Source organism: Nipponia nippon, unplaced genomic scaffold (assembly GCF_047370975.1).
Source record: "Nipponia nippon isolate SJK-2023a ecotype South Korea unplaced genomic scaffold, ASM4737097v1 scaffold_10, whole genome shotgun sequence".
NCBI lineage: Eukaryota > Metazoa > Chordata > Aves > Pelecaniformes > Threskiornithidae > Nipponia > Nipponia nippon.
Window position 1 is genome coordinate 20,602,514 of NW_028262291.1, and position 18,962 is coordinate 20,621,475.

Sequence of the window (18,962 nt, forward strand, 5' to 3'; positions counted from 1 at the left end):
CGGCGAGGGGAACGCCGAGCAGCGGGAGTGCAGGTGAGCGGCGGCCGTGACGGGGAGTGACCCCTCCACCCCCGGGACGGCGGAGCACCGCCGGCCCTGGGGCGGCAGGAGGGAGTGTGTCCCGCGGGTGGGTGCGCGGAGCTGCAGCCCGCCGTGCCGGGGCGCGCCGCGGAGCCCGGGCACGGCGCGACTCGCCCCCCCCCCCCCCCGCCCCATCCCTCACGCTGCCCGGTGTCTCCTGCGCCGCAGGTGGGCCCCGCCGCCCCCCGTCACCCTCCAGGAGCAGGTGAGCCACTGACTAACGCACATTGTGCTCTCGGCGACTCCACTGTGCGTGTGACAGCGGCTAACCTGCTCCTCGGACATCGCTGTGCGGCCGCCTCGCCCCACGGACCCACGCCTCGACGCCGCGACGCCTGCCTCCCGCCTCCCCTCCCCGCCACCCAGGTGAGGGGCTCCGGCGTGAAAAGGAGTCGGACACCCCACCCCCCCCCCCGCCGCTGTCCTGCCTCCAGCGGTTTCCCGGCCCGGTCCGGCGGACCCCCGACGTGCGGTCAGTAGCGCCCTGCGATGAGCTGCGCTGCACGGCGGAGCTGAGGAGATGTCTCGCGTCTCGCAGCGGGGCTCAGGGCGCCCGGCGGGAGCGGAGGTGAGGGGAGCGGGCGCCAGGAGTCCGGTGGTAAAGTTGCACGGGAGGGATGGCGTGCCCCCCCCCCCCCCCCCCCCCGCTCTTCTCCAAAGTAAATAAGTGCTAGTGGACTCCGTACCAAGTTAAAGAGACGCTTCATCCCAGCCGGTGACGTCCTGATACCCAGTCAGTGACTAACTGAACTGCTATTGCCAAGGGTGTGTTAATAGAAGAAACTGTGCCTGGTATTGCCCTGGATGAGTCACCTTTAAAGAGAGACTCTCTAGTCTGTTAAACGAAAAGCAGAAACAAGCCTCGCTTTCCTTTTTCGTTGTCGTTTGTTTCCCATCCCACCCCTCACCTTTGCTCACCGCTTTCCGCTTCTTGCGCCAGGGCTCTGTCGGCCCCCCAGCCCCCTGTGGGCGCTAGCAGAGCTGCCTTGCGCGATCGTGCTGTGATGTCACACGGGGACTCTGACATCATGGCCCCGAGGAGCAGGAAGGCGAGCCAGGCAGGGACTCCTCCAGCTGCCCAGGCTGGCTGTCACTAGAAACGGAGGAAGTGACGAAGCAGATTGCTTCTCCTACAAAGTTCTCTTCTGCGATTTTTGGGCCAATGAAGATGCTGGGTAGTTGAAAAGTGCCTTTTTTGAAGTCCAGCGCAGCTTTTATCAGCAGCTTAAGCTCATAATAACCAGCTAGGATTCACCACAGACCGCCGAGGTTCCCTGAAAGGGCTCAGGTATTCTCCCTCTTGCTTGGGCTGCTCATGTGTGGTCCTGGACCATTGTAAAGGCTTGATCTGAAGGAATCAGCAGTGCTCTCTGGTCAGTAAGTAGTTAATTGCACAGAAGGCAGAGCAATGTCCTCTCATGGATAAAGTCTCTCACGGAGAAATTTTGCCTGTCCCCATCTCTCCTGCCTGTGCTCATTTGTCGGTTCTCCCTCTGGGTCCCGGAGGAGCATCTGCTCTTCCACAAGAAAAATCAGCTCCCTCTGTGCCCTGTGCAGACTGGGTGAGTTCCGGGTGCTCAAACACACTGGAAAGAAAGGAGAAACACCTGAATTTACCAAAGCTGCTTTCTTGCTTGTTCAGAAGCCAAATGGGCCTTTTTTGGGGGGGGGGAACAAGTCCGCAGCTTTCTCAGCCCCAGGCAACTTTCCTCTTCCCTAGCTGCACCTACAGCATCTTCCCACTGCTGGTCCCGAGCAGGCTGGAGCACGGTGTAGCCACGTGGAGAGCAGGGAGAGGGGGAAACCTGGTGCAAAATACACCTGTGTATGAGTGTGTCTGTGAGCTGGAACTGAAGCCCCGCAGTCCCCTACCACCCCGTTTCATTGGTGACCATGCACGTAACAAACCTGTATCTGAAAATGAAGGCGCTCTCTTTCTCTTTGAAGAAACAGCCCTGTGTTTGGGACTGTGCTGCCTGATGACTAACCCCTGGAGATGCCACTGGCAGACGCAGGTCCGCGGGTCACCTGGCAAGACTTGTCCCGGTTCCCATGAGCAGCACCATGGTATGAACACTTCCGACTTCCTGCTACCTACTGAACCATCCTGTTCAGCGCCAGTAAGCAAAGGCAAGGGGTTGAAGTAAAGTTTGTTTGGTTTTGCCTTTTTTTTTTTGTGTCTCTCTCCAGTAAGTGGGGGGGGGGGCATACAGTTCAATTCCTGTTTTTAACATTCTTGTGGCATGATTCAAAACTAACCTGCTGTGCTGTCACCTGAAGTCTTCAATAAATAGTGCAAAACCAGTGTTTGGGTGCTTATTACTGTAATCCAGGGCGCCAGACCGGCTGAAGAGGAAGGCTGTGCCGTCTCAGTGACATGTCTGATGTGCGTTGCATGCCCTGTGCTTCCCATCTCTTATTTTGCCTCTGTAGCTGGTGAAGGTGGCTTGAAAAGGAGAGCGGAAGAGTGCGACGTGGTTGTCCCTCAAGCAGAAACCCCAGCATCGGTGCTTTCACCCCTGCCCTGGCCCAAGAGCCCCAGAGTGCTCCTGAGCAATGAGAAAATACACCAGGGCTAAGATGCCCCTTAATTTCATTTTTTTCAGTAGCTAATAAACAAATTCATAAGGTGATATTTAGCCTGGTAACAAGAGTAGTCAGGTGCTAAAAGCTCTCGCTCAGAACTGATGCTGTAAGATTTTTGGGGAGAGGCAGGGGCGTGCCTCACAGGAAGGGACGATGTGGAATGTCAGGCCCGTTACGCCAAAGGGACTCTGTGCTCCTCAAAGATTTTGTTCTCTTGTTTCAGCGCTTCGCAGAGGGAAGCGAGCAGGCCTAATGCTTCAAGCACCATGCTAGGAAGCACCTATCGTGTTCCTTCTATAATGTGTGCCCGTGGCAGGTCCTACGTGGTGAGCCTCGCCACAGGAGCAAGCTGGCCTGTGAGGAATAGGAGTACATAAATTGTTTAAGAGGAAGTCAGTTAAATGCAAGCAGGGACTTATATAATACATCCTAAAAAAAAAAAAAAAAAAAAAAAAAAAGATTTCTGCTGGCAGGAGGTTCCGTTGGGAGAGAAACTTGTTCATCCATAAACAGGAAAATTTCCCAGCCTCCTCTAGTGCTTTTTGATTTTTTTTTTTTTTTTTTTCAGGGCAAGGTAGAATGTGCTCAGCCTTTACCCTGAAACAGAGAAAGGAAAATTATCATAGGGAGAGCAGACAGCGCTCCCTGCATGGACACGCATGACAGCTCAAATAGTTTTTCTTCTCCATCTGCAGTGAACTACCCTTGTAGGAGCTGTGCGCCCAGGAGCAAGCAGCAGAGCATCTGTACACCACTTGGGGAGCAAAACCAACAGGCATTTTCTCCTCCAGTCATTCACACCTTTCCTTACGTAATGGGTGCTGAAGCATGTGCTCTAAAAGCTGCTTGCCAAATCCAGGGGCTGGGAGGCAGCACAAATGCTTCTAGCAGTCTAGATAAAATTTAGTGGGGAAAAAAAACCAAACCCAAACACCAAAGAACTCGTACAAATCCACAACTGCGAACTGGGAGGGTGTTTCAAGTGTCTGCAGCTCTGCTGCCCTTGAGAAACTGTACTGGCCTGGGGCAGTGCTGGCTCCCTGACCACCATCTGCTGAGGATGCCTGGCGTAACGAACCAGCACAGTCCAGGGTAGACGGGTGAGGAGCTGGGAGCCATCTTTCTTATGCAGTATTAAAAAAAAAAAGAAAAAAAAGGCAGGTAGTGCAGAGAGGGGAACTCTGAGGAGGCTGGAGGTGGCTGGATTACTCTCCTGAATGGTGCCTTGTACTAACAGAGCCTGCAGGTAGCTTGCAGATATATTTTATACATTAAAAAAAAAAAAAGGATGCTGGGACTGTTCGCCAGTGAAAAAAAAGGTATATCCTTTTCATGTGGCACTGGAGCTGGCGGTGAGAAGCATCTGAGGAGGGAGAAGCCCTGAAACCTGTTCCCGCCTGCCACAGGGAAGGAAGAGGCCGCCCTGCAGCGCCCAAGGGATGCGGGGACACAACTCCCTCAAGCCACAGCACCGCATCCTCAAGCCACCCGGTACGCTTGGATCCCTGCCTTGCCCATGAGCCAGTTGTTCCCTCTCCAGTATGCGCCGTACGCCAGACTTTTGGGTTGTTTTTAATGGAAAAAAACAATAATTTATTTGCTTTGTTTTAATCTCATAACAATGAGTAATTCCTTCCTACCACTCTGTAGTGGCCTAGAAAAGGACAGCATCATCTCCACTGTAGGAAGAAGGCTTCTCCCAGGGCATAAAATTTTAATTAGGAACAATCACGCAGCCTTGAAATGGGAATTGTGAGCAGCAAAAAAGTCAAACCATCAATAAAATATTCAATGGCAGAAATGTATTATTGACACAGCCTTTAGAGCAGATAAAAGCAGAAAGGCGGGGGAGCCAGAGCGAGTATCAAGCCTCGCTGTGTTAAATAACGCGCGGGGACCTGCACGCCCCCCGTGCAGGAGGAATACGGGTCACCCACGGGTGGGGAGTTTCCTAAGGTAATAAATGAGTTTGATTAACGCCTCTCCCCCCTGCCGTGGTGTGCGCCAGGGCAGGGGGAAGAGGCGTTAATTAAAGTATTACCTTACGAAACACGGCTGCCTTTGCAGCAGCTGGATGATGGTTTATAGGACACACAACGAAAAAAAATCTGCAAAATGCCACAGCCTTGAGCTGAAAAACACAGAGTTAGCCCCTGGCCACAGTGCTCTCCCTAACTCCGTCCCTGATTCTCAGACCTTGGTGGGGCACATGGCCGAGTTACACTGTCCCCCGTCTCACACAGCGGTTCCAAGTCCTGCATCCCAGCCAAGGGGCATGGACTGCAGGGCCAAAATCTGCCATGATATATGTTTTTTAAACCCTTATTCCCCTGCCCCAAGAGAGACTGGTGTTGGTCAGATCATGGCTGAACAGAAATAACCCGCAAAAATAATAATCAAATAAGATATAAGCAGAAGCGCAGGGCAAAAATGCCATGCAAAATCAGAGGTTCAAATTAGTTTTCTGCCCAATTTTCCCAGCGGGAGGTGCCGTTAAGTGATGACCCTTTTCTCTTTTTTCCCATTTATTTTGCAGAAGGCAAAGCTACAAATGTAGCCCCAAAACCAAGAGATCCAGTTTTAACCTGCAGAGGTCAGTTTTTCAGGGCACGCAGAGGACTTCACGTAACATCCCAAAATCTGGCCGTGTCCAAGGCAAGTGGGTTTATCTGAACCCGCTTTTTGAGTGTTTTTCTCCCAAGCAGCACTGAAACGCTCTTTACAACTTCCATCATCCCTCCGCTTCTCTTCTTAGCAAGGTGGAGTCTCATTTTAAAACCAAGAGAGTCCAAAAAACGAGCGCAAGAAGCCCAAAAAGCAAGCAAGCAGAGGAGAAACTCGATGCGGCTGCATGGAGCAAAGTATTTTTAACTCATTTTCCCAGAGGTATGTGATTTAAGGAGGGGGGACCCCCCTGCCCAAAAAAACCAAACCAAAAAAGCCCTAATTCAAAGAAGACAACTCTGAAATTGCATGTCCCGTTGCAGCTGGTCTCCAGTCGTAACCAGCTGCACCAGCGGTCTCCCAACGAAGCCAACTTTAATCCTTCAATATCACTTGACCAACCTGCTGAGCTGCAGTGGCACCTCGAAAAATCAGCTTTGAGAGGGGCACGTCCCTGGGCACCGGAGCCCAGCAGAGCCTCAGGGGAGATGCTGATGGAGAGCAAGAGCTGATGTTCTTGCTTGCAGTTATCCAGGTGCAGACGGAGGGGCTTGAAGGTGAATGGGAGGTTTCCCCCTTACCTGCTCCTATCTGCAGCTGAGCGCTATCCCCTTCGCCTCCTGTCCTAAAATGCTCCCAGCTGCTGCTGTGCATTATTAAAATGCTGCCATGTTTCATCCCAGAGATGGCTGCCCTCTCACCGGAGACAAGCTTCATCCGCTGGTTGTAAAGCACTTTGTGATTTAAAAAAAGAAAAAAAAAAAACAAAAGAAGAGCAGCGTGTGCGTAAGATGCATTCAGTCATAAAATACTTACAGCTTTAATTTGGCAAATGGAAGGAGATGGCTTGGAAACGAAAGAGGTGGCTGTGGGGTGCGCAAACCGCTCGGACGTGCCCTCTGGGCACTGGACCAGGAGCCGGGAGGGGTGGCTCACCCTGGGCCACAACAGCATGCTCACGCTCACTTTGCTCAAATCCTTTCCGAAAGATTTATTGAAAATTGAAACCACGGCACGCAGGATTACATTCGTACAGGGAAAGCAGGGGTTTACGGCAAACACTGTGCCCAAGTCACATTTTTTTTGCATACGACGCGTTGAAAACGGGCTCGGGGACCTCATGGACAAATCCATCCCCTCCCCAAACCGCTTTGGTTTCGCAATTAAAATACAAGGCAACCCATTGGGACAGATGAACAAAACCCGAGCATAACTACTGGCCATCAAGTAAAAAAAAAAAAAATTCAGTGAAATGTCACCAAGAGCATTTTGGTCCTGCTCCCCACCCGTGCTGCCACCGGGGAAGGGCTCATTCTGCAATTTTTTTATTTTAAAAACAAGTTGAAAAATTAAGTGGATTTAAGAAAAACAAGCTCCCGCTGTGTTTTCCCTGCTCCCTTGAAGCCTGGTCCATGGCACTGTGGAAAGGGGGTTTCTACTACAGGTTTCTTATAATAAAAAAAGAGGGGGTGCAGGAATTGAAACTGCTCTTGGGCCTCCACTGCAGCCAGCGAAAAGGCTGTTTGTCATGGCCCCGCTTGCTGCAGCAAGATGCTGTAAAACCCGCTAACTTGCTCCATCCAGGCGAGCCTCCAGGCAGTTCTCCACCACAGCTTCGCTCCCCTAGACAAAGGAGCAAGGACTTTTCCAAATGCATGATGGGTCTTTTGAGGAGGCTATGCAGAACGGGAGCGCCGATGTTTTCTGTTGAATATAGAACGTGCTTTAAAAAAATAGAAGGGGGTCGCTTCCATCCGCAGGGGAAGAGGGTTGCTTTGTGTTGTCAGTCTCTGGTTTTATTTTACAGTCTGTAAAAATACTCTGTCTGGCTGTCCACATCCATTCACAATATAAAGCAGTAAAAAAAAAAAAAAAAATATATATATATATAATAAGGTTTATTTATACAGTTACACTTGCAAGGCAATTGATCCTCTGCTGGCCAGGCCCTTCTACCTCCAGATGCTCTGCCTGGTTGGTAGGACTGCAAGACAAGATAATAACAACCTCAGTGACCCCATCACAGCGGGCGAGCACTCACGAAAAGGGGAACGGAAAACAGGACACACGCGAGTGTAAAGCCTGCACTGGGAGATGGACATGCAGATGCCGCAGCATCTGATGGGATGGGGATGGACATTTTGGGCTGGGAGGAGGATGGCAGTAGGGTTTTGCTGAGGGGATAGTGGCGTGGGCGGGAATGGGATGCCAGGATGCAGGCAGCATTGCCACGGCAGGCAGGGACATCCCAGCTCGCTTTTGCTGCACCCAAAAACGTGGTGCAAGGTGGAAAAGGTTTTGGGGTGAACTGGTCCCCAGGATGAAGCAGAAGTGACTCCTGTAAGAGATGGGAGCCAAATCCTCCCTGAGTTAACCCTAGCAAGGCCTTAGCCCTGGGGGATGCGGGGTGGCAGGAGAGGGGATGAGGAGCATCCTCCGCACTCCCGGCAGGGCAGAGAGCCGGACCGCCAGCGTGCAGAGCGTGGCAGCAGAGCGGAGGCTGCCGGGGTGTAAGCTTTGCTCTTCCTAATGGCATCTATAAATAGCTCCGGCCTCCCGCTCCCAGCACACACTCGCTCTCTGCAGCCTGTTTTGGGCAGCAAAAGCCTCTCTGCCCTTCCCACGCATCCTCCTCAGCCTGGCTCGTGCTCCTGGGGGCCTGCTGGGACATACGCACCCTCAGGGTTCAGGCTGGACACCAGGGGCTCTGGCAGGGTCCTGGGATGGCCGAGGAGCTGCTTGGTGCTGGCCTGGGGAGGTGAGTCGGTGCCGACAGTGGGAGGAAAACCTACGGGATGGGGAAAAACGCCTGGCTTAGGCAGGGCCCACACCTCCCGTGCTCACCAGGCACGGCCCTTGCAGTGCCATGGGGCAGCCGTATCACCCTCTCCACATGCTCCAGAGGAGAAACGACCAGGTCCCTGCTTTCCCCCATCCCTAGATGAGGGCCTTCTGCCGCCTGCTCTCATCCCTGCAAGGATGCAGACATGGTCCCGGGCACCACGCTCGCCCTGCCCTCGCCAAACACAAAGAGGTCATCGGCAGCCAGAGCCCATTCCCACCAGCCCACAGCCCCCAGGGGCTGACGCTGGCCCTTGGCCGCCTGCTTTTTGCCGCCGCCGCTACGATGGCACGCAGCAATGCTGTGAAGAAAAGCTCTCTACGGCCACCCCGGCCCCAAAAGCAGCAACTCAGGATCCGTCCCCTGAGCATGGCTACGAGCAGTCCCGAGGCTTCAGTGGGGAGGAGGAAGGAGCCCTAGGGCTGGCAAATCTCAGAGACCCCCCGGGGTGGTGAGCGACTGCCGTGCCAGCACCGAAACCCTGTCCCTGCTGCCTAACCTCAGTGCCCAGGGCAGAACTGGCCAGCTTTGGGGCCGACCCCCTTGGAGGAGAGGCAGGGAGCGGGCAGGGATCCCGCGGAGCAGCCCCTGTGGCCGAGCCGGCGGCAGCGTGCTGACCTCCGTTTCTCCGGCAGGCTGGCAGCTCGCGCGGGCTCGGCTCCGTCTGGGCGTCCTCCTCAGACCTGGCCTGCAGGACGGTCACAGTGGCCCCCGTCTGCTGAATAAACTGCTGCAAATTACACTGCCTCAGCTCCTTATTTAACTCCTCCAGCTCTTGGGTCTGGGCCTGCAAAACACACACCGAGGGGAGGGACAGGGTGAGCCACATGTCGCCCTCCAAGCCCCCAAACCAGCCGGCATACGCCCCCGGGGCCGGCTCACCCTGCTGGAGCCGGCGGAGGGGACGTCGGGAGTACAGTGGCTCGGCCGCCCCTCTCCGAGGACTTGCGGGAAGGGGGTGCCCGGGTAGCGGGGACGAGGAAGGCGTTTTGGGAACAGCCCTGCTTTGCCGCGTCTCCACAAGAGGGTGCGAGCAGCCGCCAAACGGCGACTGCTGCAGTGCTGGGAGATGCCAGATGCAAACGAGATGCTCAAGACGAGATGCTGGAAGCATGGCCGCCCTGGGAAAGGGGAGCTACTACCACCTGGCTGGGGAAAAGCTTCTCCCTTTTGCTCCATCAAAGGGGATCCAGTGGGTGGAGGGCAGCGGTCATGCAGCGCCTGGACCCCCTGATGCTGGGGAGGCTGGGACAGGTGAGCCGGGGAGCAACACAGCTCAGCCCCACGGCTGCCACCTCCATGCTGGCGCAGCCCCCCGTGATGAGCCCGAGGCCCTTCACAGCTTGCACAGTCAAAAGGCTTCGTGCACAGGTACCATGGGGACCTACGCTATCCCTCTCCAAGACTCCTTTATCCAAGATGACATCGACCCTTGCGCCAACACCACTGACCCCACATGGACCATTTGCTCCAGCACCATCGTCCGTGCCAGAGCAGGTGATGCTGTGCTCCCCGTGCACCAGCCAGCAGGAGCCCCAGCCCAGATGCAGCTTGCACGGAGAGTGGTGGGTGTGGGACTCTGTGCCACCAGGTAAGAGCGGTAGTGTCCCCCCAACAGCAGTCACTGCCGCTGAGCCACCTCCATGCACTCAGCCTCACGCTCACCGGCCAGGTGGGGCAGGACCAACCCCACTCAAACCATCAGCCCCATGCTGCTGAAAAGCTGGTCCCATCCCCTCCCAAAGGTCCCACCGCCTCATGGGGCTGCTTAACCTGATTCTATCTACCTGCAGGTTCCTTTCAGCTTCCTCCAGGGCCTTCTCCACGCTGGCCAGGTTGCTCTCCAGCTGGGTGCCTTGCTTGACCTTGGCCTCCAGGTCCCTTTTCATCTTGGCAGCCATGTCCTCCAGCTCTGTGGGGCTGGGCACAGGGGTCTCCTTCCCCCTCTTGGCCCTCTCGGCCATCTCCCACTGGATCTCCTCCTGCAGGGCTTCGGTCCGAGCACTCAGCTCGTAGATCCTCTGGGTGTACTCCTCCAGGTTGGCCCGCAGGCTCCTAACCCTCTCCTGCCGCTCCCGCTCACACTCCTTCTCCAGCCGGAGCTCGCTCTGCCAAAACTCCTCCTCGCCCAGCTCCGTCTCATTCCTCCGCACAAGGTGCTCCAGGTAGAGGATCTCGTCCTCCTGGCAGGTGAGCCAGCCGCGCTCCCAGAGCCGTAGGTCCGTCTCCAGGGTGTCCCCATGGGCCTCCAAGGAATGCAGCTGCTCCTGCTGCCGCAGCACCCTCCTAAACAGCTCTTCCTTGGAGGGCTGGACAACCCCACTGCCCTCCAAGTCCATCCCTTCCCGCACTTGGTGCCTCCAGCGGCTCAAGGAGAATGGTTCGCCAGAGCCCGCAGGACCCAAACTGAAGGTCATGGATTTTTTCGGCTCCCGGGAACGGGGTGCATCCGTGCCAGCGGGCCTGGGCTTGATGGGCAAGCTGGCCCTGATGAACGTCCTCTCGGGGGCTTGGGGAGCACCCTCCGAGGAGGGCCGCTCGGCCACGCTGGGGCCCGTCCGCCGCAGGACGAACTGCACATCGTTGGCATACTGCCCGCACTTGGCCAGTGACTCCAAGGGACACTCCAGTGGCAGCAGCTGCCGCTCCTTCTCCCGCAGCTTCTGCACCAGCACGTAGCGGCCCGTCTGACCTGCCAGGAGGAGGTGAGCACGTCAGATGGGGAAAGTCATGGTCAGCAGTGGTGTGCCGAGGCTGCTGCCCCATGGGCAGTGGCTGGTGACATCCCCACCACCCCAGAGCAGGACCCCCACCCACCCAAGGTCTCCTCTTCCCAGGAAGCACCTGCAGATGGGGCATCCCCTCAGCAGATGGCTCCACCCACAAAGGGGCATCCCCCCAACATATGGAGATGGCTCACCGATGGCCCGTGCCAAGGCGATGACCACTTCTTGGCAGGTGGTTTGCTCCGAGACGCCGCAGACGACCCTCTGGATCCCGTCCACCCAGACTTTCAGCTCCATCCCTGCGGCTACCGGGCTTCAGGTGCACTGGGTCATCGCAGGACGGGATGCCTGCAGGGGGAAAAGAAATCAGGTTTCCATCCCAAGCTGCTAATGAGGAATACGAGATGCTTTAAGAGCGGTGCCATTAAATCATCTTTAACGCCAGCATCCCATAAGGTGCATCCTAGACCAAGCAGTTGCTTGCTGCTGACCTCCGCCCTCTCTACAGCTCTCCCTGTGCATTGATGGCATTTTTGTTGATATTATTAAAAAACTGATGTTCATCTGAAAAAAAAAAAACAACCAAACCAAAACCACACCACAAAAACCAACTTTTTTTTCTTTTTTGCTCATGTGTGGGCAGTGGGTCCGAATCTTCCCGTGGTGGGAAATGATGGGGTTTGCGTGCCTGCATGGTGCCCAGAAGATGATGCCCAGGCTATTTCTGCTGCGAGTGCAGACTTTTAATGGGTTTGCTGGACTTTCACTGCAATTTTTCTGACAATTTGGCAGCGCAGCACTGGGGGATTTTCCAAATAATATTGGAAAAGGCGGAGAAACCTCCACCTGCCCACCCTCGCAACAGGATATTGAGAGAAGGTGCAGATAATGCACATTTTAATCTATTTACCTCCATCTCAATTTATCAGAGAGGAATTAAGAAATTAAAATAAAGCCTCTTTCTGCACAAAAACGGGACCCGAGGCGGGGTTTGGGAGGGGAAGCCAGGCACAAACACCCGTGGTGAAGGCTGGACTCCTGGGGGATGGTCTGCCCAACACCAAGGCCCAGCCCAACTCCCACCCGGCGTTTACTTCTCCTGCATTAAAATAACACCCGTTAGCCTGGGCACACCCAACTCCTGCCTCCTCCAGCAGCTCAACAACTGCTGCAGTCTTAAAAAAAAAAAAAATTAAGGACAAGTTGTAAAGATCTCAAATATTTAAGCTTACTGTGTTTTCAAACACCGTGCAAACAAAGATGTATCTTTTTTTCCCCTATAACACTGTTTTTTCTAGCATCAGGCTTCTCTGAAAGCCCTGGGTGGAGGAATGTATATAGGAAATTTCCAGGGCCTCTGTCCAGAGGGTCCCAAACCGCTTTCCCAACCTAACCTGGCTGGTCACAGCCTCAGCTCCAGCTCTCCCAAGTCTGCAGCCAGGCTGCGAGAAAGCTTGGCCTTGGGTTAAACACCACTTCTTGCTTATTTTTTGTTGCCTGCTTGAGTAATCAAAGGGAGCATTTGAAGGGTTCCCCCCTCTGGTGATGAGGGATTTTAGCCACGGTGTGAGAAAGGCGAAGAGAAATCGGGGAAGGTATGGCTTGGTGAAGCCATTCCCTGTGGGTGCCAGGTCCTGTCGTGCCAGCCCCCTGCCCACCTCCAAAACACGGGCACAGAGCGGCCACCGCAAATACCTTGGCGCTGAGATCATGTTTGCCTTGGCTGGGAAGCCGGGGAAAAACAGTGGGGGTGAAGGGCACCCTGGGCTCGGCCGACCTCCCTGTAAGCCCAAAACCACTAGAATTTGCAAGGTTTAGCCCAATTTCATTTCAAAGCTGGGTTTTGGCACCGCTCCCCCCACCCTGTGCATTCAAGGCTGCAACTGGCTCCCGGCATGGAGCAAAGTCCAGGCGCCGCCATGGCACCACCCAGCTCACCCTGAAGCCACCGTCCCACCCCTGCCCCACCGCAGCACCCTAACACCAAATTTGGGGTGGTAGCACATCCTGGGGGGCATCGTCCCACCCTGGCCAAGGGACCCAGCTAGCATCAAACCCGGCTTCCCTTGCCCCGATCCCATGGGGAGGCCAGGAGCTTAAAAATAAATAAGAAAAAATAACTCAGCCGGTTGAGTTGCATCAAACAGCCTCACCTTGCCCAGAAAATCCAGCGGTTGCCGAATGCTGCCGGGTGCGGGAGCAGGATGGCTGCCGGCACAGCAGTCCCAGGCACCTGTTTGGGTTCAAACCCGTCACCAACCTCCGGCCCCGCCTCGGCCAGCCACCCTGGCAATCATTTACCAGCAGGCAGTGCATGGCGCACCACCGCCAAAAAGCTGGGAGCGGCAGCGGCCAGTTTTTCTCCTGATATGGGGGAAATCCCCCCAAAAAGCAGCCGCTGCATCCCTCCCCGCTGCATCTCTCCCTGCCGCATCCCCCAGCACCCCAAAATCCAATCGTTTTACTATTTCCTTAAATCCTTGCAAGCACAGGGGGTCCCCATTAACCAATTGCTTGCCATAACCCCTGGGGTTTTTGGGGGTCACCGTCCCCAGCTCGCTGCCGGATACGCAATGTTACCTGCCCCCTTGAAAGAGGGTGGTAAATAGGGCTGGGGGCTGCTCCCTCCTCTGCCTGCCCTCCTCGTCCCTTCCCAGGGCAGGATCAGCTCCTCCAGCCCACTCAAAACCAGCCTGGCTGCCCCTCTTACCCCAAAGCCCTGGGCTCATGGAGGAGCTGAAGGGATGAAGGCAGCTCATCCTCATCTGGGCAGACCAGATATGCTCCCCCACCCCCCAGTCCCTGATCGGGAGGGACATCACAGCCCACATGCAGCATCTCGTCCCCAATATCCCACCACGACAGCATCACCCTGGTTCAAAAAAAACCCACCCGGCAATAAACCCCAAAACCTCCACCTTGCCCCTAGCATCACCTCCGCTGTAGCCCCCCCCAGCCCTTTACCATCACTCCTAAAAAACCAGCAGCTGGGAGGGGGTCTTCTTGTTCCACTTGCAAATATGATCCCCGTCTCCCCAAGCTTCACTGCCCACCCCATGCTTTAATTAGTGGGTGCCTTCGTTACACCACCAGGTAGCAAAAAGGGCTTTTTTTTGGGCGAGAATCGCTTTTCTTGGGGAAGAAGCACTTCTCGTCAGGAGGCTGGTTTCCAGCTGCCTCTGTTTATGTTCGCCCTAGGAGGTCACTTTGATCATGAACCAGAAGTGCAGGCAGCTGCCAGGCCCTGCCGGCTGCCCCAAAAACAGCACAGGGAAGTGAGCAGGTGGCTGCAGACGCCAGGACGTGTGAGGGCTGCTGCCAAAAGCCACTCTCATTTTATTCTTATTTCCCCCCCCCCCCTCCCTGGCTATGGATTTCTAAATCGTTTTTATTGGAAGCAGATTAAAAAAGTGACTAATTTTCTGCTCCCTTCCCCATGTGATGGGTCCTAAAATTGAGGGTAGGATGATTCATACCACGACTTCAACAAATTTCCTAACTGGGAGTTGGAATTTCAAATGCTGACACTAAAAAAAATTTTTTTAAAAATTAACAATCCCAGATCTTGCAGCTTTAATTTGTTCCCTGGCACTGCCATCTCCTAGCATCCCCGAAGCTGCTGGGCTTAAACGAAGAAGAGATGAAGGAGCATTTCTGCACACGCGGGAGGATGCACATTTCGTGCAGCTCCTGCAAACCACCATCCTGATGGCTGCTGGGACTCGCAAGGGTTCAGTGATCTCCCTGAACCTGAAATAATACACGGCCAGCCAAGAAAATTGGCCACTTACTCTCCTTACAGAAGCAAGGATCGCCACCAATTTACAGGGACCCCCCTGTGTCCCCCACAGGTACTCTCAGAAGCTGAGACAGCACCTTCCAGCCAAGAACTACAAACACTTTGCAAGTGCCTTTCTCCCACATTTTGCCACACACAAGAAAAAAAAAAAATCCAAAACCACCAATTTTGCACCCAGCAGCAAGGCCAGCTGCAACCCAAATCCCAAAGCATCCCAAATGCCTCTCAGCTGCATCCCAAACACCCCTACCAGAGCTCCTAACAAGCACTGTCTGGGACCAGCATGAAGGTTTTGAGCCAAGCATCCCACCAGCACCGAGGTTTTGCACATTTTTGGGGGTTTGCTCACCTCCCTCACTATGTCCACCCCCAGCAGAGAGCTGGGTACAGGGCCGGGAAGGTAGGAGAGCAGCGGCACAGGGAGAGCTTCCCAGCAGGCCTAATTAAAACTGCAAAAAGCCAGAAGACTAGCCTTTCAGGTTAGGGTTTGGGCTGGGGGTAGGGTTATAAAGACTCATAATTAATAAAGATGTATTTGCACTTGAGAGCAGGTTGCGATGAGCCCACCATCAAAGGAGGACCAAGGTGTCCATGGGGACCAGCAGCTCTGCATCCCTTTGGATGCGCTCCAGGCAGATGCTGGGGTACTCTTGGTCATTTTATTCCTGCTTTGAACCTGACGGTCTCACTCGTCTCCCACCTGATGCCAGGGGAGATGCTCATCCCAGCTGCATGCAGACACACGAGTAAAAAAAAAAAACAATACACGTGTAAACAGCAAGAGGGGAGGGGAGGAGTGGCCCCGTGCCGCCATCCTGCACGCCGAAGTGCTGGCGGGCTGCCCCTGACTCACCGCCCCGGATCAGCTGCTGCGGTGACGCATTCAGCAGCTATTTAATGCTTCCTGAGGTCCCTCCCTGCCGGAAGAGCTCGGCCCAGCTCCTGGGCACCAAAGGGAAGAGGTGGTACTTGCCCATATACTGAAACCTTCTGGTGGGACAGAAGCCTCCCCGTTACTCAGGTGTGGAGAGGTGACCCAACATGGAGAATGTCCACAGGGAACCGAAGCTTCCTGACGGTGCTCATCCTGCATCAGGTTAAAGGGGGACAGGCCGTGGTCCAGGCTCCCTTCCAGCCCATTGACGGTGTCCTCCTGCCTCGGGTCCCTCTTTTGGAGTGGCATCACCTGCCCTCAGCTGGGGTGCTGCAGGGATAGAGCAGCTCTGCTGGGCTTCCCATGCCATGTCCTTCCCAAGCCAGAAGGTGACACCGCGGTCAAAGGTTGAGGCTGTGACCAAGGGCTGACTCTGCTGGCAGGTCCAATGCTGGGCAGAGATGATCATCCACGGCTCTGAAGGGGCTGTCTGTGCAGCAGACTCTGGCGACCATCAGTGGTCACTGCCACTGCAGCAGGGAGCACCAGGCAAAGCCCTGCCTGCAGCCACGTGGTGCAGGACCTTTCCGCAGCACCGTGCTCATCCTGAGGATGCTGGCTCTGGTATCCTGAAGGGACACCATCTCCTGGCCTCATGCAAAGCAGCCAAGAGGGCCACCTACCAAAGAGGTCATCATCTTCTCCGGCAGTGTGGGGGCCGTCAGGGTGCGGGCAGGACACAGGCGCAGGGCTCTAGCCAGGGCAGCAAGCGTGTTACTTCATCCCGGCTCAAAGAGCTGACAGGGGTTAAACGAGCTCAAGAGGTGACAAACAAGTCCTACCAGAGCAGTCACAGCCCAGAGAAGCAGCTCTTCATCCTTCGCAGCAAGGGCGTGCAAGCGTTACTCACCCCCCAGGCCTATCAAAACCACCAGCTCTTATGCAAGGCGGCTGCAAATATCCAGGAGCAAGGAAGTAGCAGGCAGAGGGCCCTAATTTACACCCGAGCTGCTTATTTAGGGGCAGCCATAATAGTCCCCACATCCTTGGTCCACCCATCATGCCCTGTCCAGCTCCCTGCTCTGCCACAGCGTGCCTGACAGCAAGTTCTAAAAATCAGAAAATTACTGAAATCAGTAATTCCGAAACTGCATGAGGGCTTCAAGGACTCTGCTTTTCTCTCCTCCTTCAGCTGGAGAAACCCCAGCTGGGGACAGGGGTACTGCAAGAGTACCCTGAAGGTGCACCTTTACTAGAGATGCGTGGATGGATCCCAGCCCAAGTGCACCCCCGAGCTCTGTCACGCTTCGATAGCAAGTGGCTTCTGCTAGGGACATCTTACAATGCATAAAGCACACTCGGCATCTGCAGAAGTTACATCCATGTTTCAAAGGCTTTTTGTACCCAAAGGAGATTGAAGGGCCAAAACCAGGAAAACTAAGTCCTGTGGCGCTTGCATCGCTCAAGAGCTGAAGCATCACTTGAGCCTGAAGCCACAGACCACCACCGAAGTCCCCCAGCACCCCAAGGGGGACGTGTCCCATACATTAGGATCTTGCAGGAACTGCCCAGAGAGACAGATTTCTGGAGAGCCATAAGCACCATGCCAGCAATCCCCCATTAAGAGCAAAATAGAGGCTTGGGGATCTTCTGCTCCACTTCTTCCCCAAAATTACAGACCCATGCTAACGTGCCTGGACTGTACCAGCAAGGCTGGCTGATGCCAAGCAGGGCAGGAAGAGCTGGGGACAAATCCTGCCCAGGGCTGCGATGCAGGATGGGGATGGGTGTTGGGGTGATGGCCTTCAGCAGGGATTTAAGGGAGGGAGGCTCATGCCCCGGCTGATGCAGAAGCAGCTCACCCCATCCCAGCTCCACCTGCGGGGATTTCTCTCACTGTTTCTTTCACCCAAGCTTTTGGGTCTGCTACAGCATCAGACCCACACAAAGGCTTCAGAAACAGCACTGGGAAGGAGCCAGGGAACTCCTCCCTGCCCCCCCCCCCCCTTTAAACAAGCCAAGATTTGTGGCCATGGTGGGTCAGCATTGAGAGCCATGTTGAAACATCAAGGATTGCGGGCAGCAGTGACATTTCAGGGATGTTTACTAGCCAGTCCACCCCACAGATGAGCAACTAATCAAAAACTCATTATAAATTAAAAGAAGCAGAAAAAAAAAAAACCCTCCACCTACTGTACACGCTCACGTTACAGCATTTCAGCCTGGAAAGGGAAGGATCATCTTCCTCACCTTAATGCATTGTATTTCTCCCTTGCAGCACTAATGGTCACCATCCACAGGTGGGAGAAGAGCTGGCAAGGCTGGCTAGTAAAGTCTGCCGTAAAGATGAAGGTTTGCAAGGGAAACATTAGCAGCACGTGCTATTGCTGTAACCATTACCATCAACCCCAGATGCACAAGTGAAGAGCGACTTCATGAAAGCAGCCGAGAATAAATTCATAGTTTCTTCTCTAGGGGGCAAAGCAAAATTAGCAATAATGTGTAGATTAGAGGGAAAAGAGGAAAGGCTCTTGCACTGCCATGCTCCTTTTTTTCTTGTGCAATTGAACCCGTCCGGATGCCAAGCCCAGGAGGGGTTGGGGAAGTATTTAGGTGTCCAGCTCCCAGCACAGGGGCAAGGCTGGGCTAGGTACCTTTGGGCTCTAGGCTGACCTAGATCACCCTTGAGGATTAGGGGTTGGACTTGAAAACCTTTCAGGGTTGAGTCTGCTCCGCAGTTTTTCCCTAAAACTATTGCCTTTATTTTTAATACAAAAAATTATGGTTCTTGCTCTTCAGCTGTCAAGGCACTGCTGTACCTGCAGCCGCTGCCCAGCTGCGAGCCCCAGCGCAGCAGCTCTGGGATGCCCAAATGCCTGTCGTCTTCAGGGGATGACTCACAATCCAGCTCTTAAAAGCCAGGCTCCGAGGGGTATTTGCCAGACAATCCGCATGCAAACACAACCCCGGCATGCATCTGCCAGCAGGTCCAGCATCTCCGCCACATTAATCTTCCACAGTAGCCAACAGTGAAACCATGATGCAATTTGCAAACATTCCTCCATTATTACACACAGCCCATTCCCCAAGTAAGAAAACAGCTTATATTTCCCATCATGCGGGATGCAGGAAGAATGCTGCAAATCTGGAGATGCAAGAACCTGTTCAAGCCTTGGAAATACTCCAAAGTACCTGCTTTCTCCTCCCCAGCCAAACAGGAGAAGTGCTTCAATTTCCTCCAAATTTCCATTTTTTCCCCGCCAACGGTGAGACAAAAATGGGGAAAGCCCAACCAATGAGCTATTTCTCCCAATGTCTCAAGAAGAGCCAGAAACGACCCTCAAAGTGCAGCTTCCTCATGATGCTTGCCTGGTCCAGCTCAAAGGATGA

The 18,962-nt window shown here is 54.5% G+C and overlaps 1 protein-coding gene and 1 long non-coding RNA gene across 7 annotated transcripts in view; one reads left to right on the forward strand and one right to left on the reverse strand.

Annotated features, from left to right (window-relative positions):
• Nucleotides 1-2,260, forward strand: LOC148057111 (uncharacterized). The gene is made up of 3 exons (XR_015701883.1): nucleotides 1-33; nucleotides 250-649; nucleotides 2,029-2,260. It is a non-coding gene; the product is annotated as an uncharacterized LOC148057111 (long non-coding RNA).
• Nucleotides 2,261-6,001: 3,741 nt separating this feature from the next.
• The window catches only part of RASSF7 (Ras association domain family member 7), a 35,842-nt gene continuing 22,881 nt past the window's right edge, over nucleotides 6,002-18,962 (reverse strand). For 2 of the 6 annotated variants that reach the window (XM_087745872.1, XM_087745871.1), the window contains exons 2-5: nucleotides 11,094-11,247; nucleotides 9,961-10,865; nucleotides 8,792-8,960; nucleotides 7,345-8,119 (exon numbers count right to left, since the gene is read on the reverse strand). In XM_087745872.1, the coding sequence (XP_087601998.1) occupies nucleotides 7,965-8,119; nucleotides 8,792-8,960; nucleotides 9,961-10,865; nucleotides 11,094-11,196 (1,332 nt within the window). In that variant the 5' untranslated portion in view covers nucleotides 11,197-11,247 and the 3' untranslated portion in view covers nucleotides 7,345-7,964. Of the gene's footprint in view, nucleotides 7,316-7,344; nucleotides 8,120-8,791; nucleotides 8,961-9,960; nucleotides 10,866-11,093; nucleotides 11,248-13,052; nucleotides 13,133-18,764; nucleotides 18,823-18,962 lie in introns of those variants that run through there. The other 4 variants (XM_087745875.1, XM_087745876.1, XM_087745870.1 and 1 more) reach the window with 4 other exon arrangements.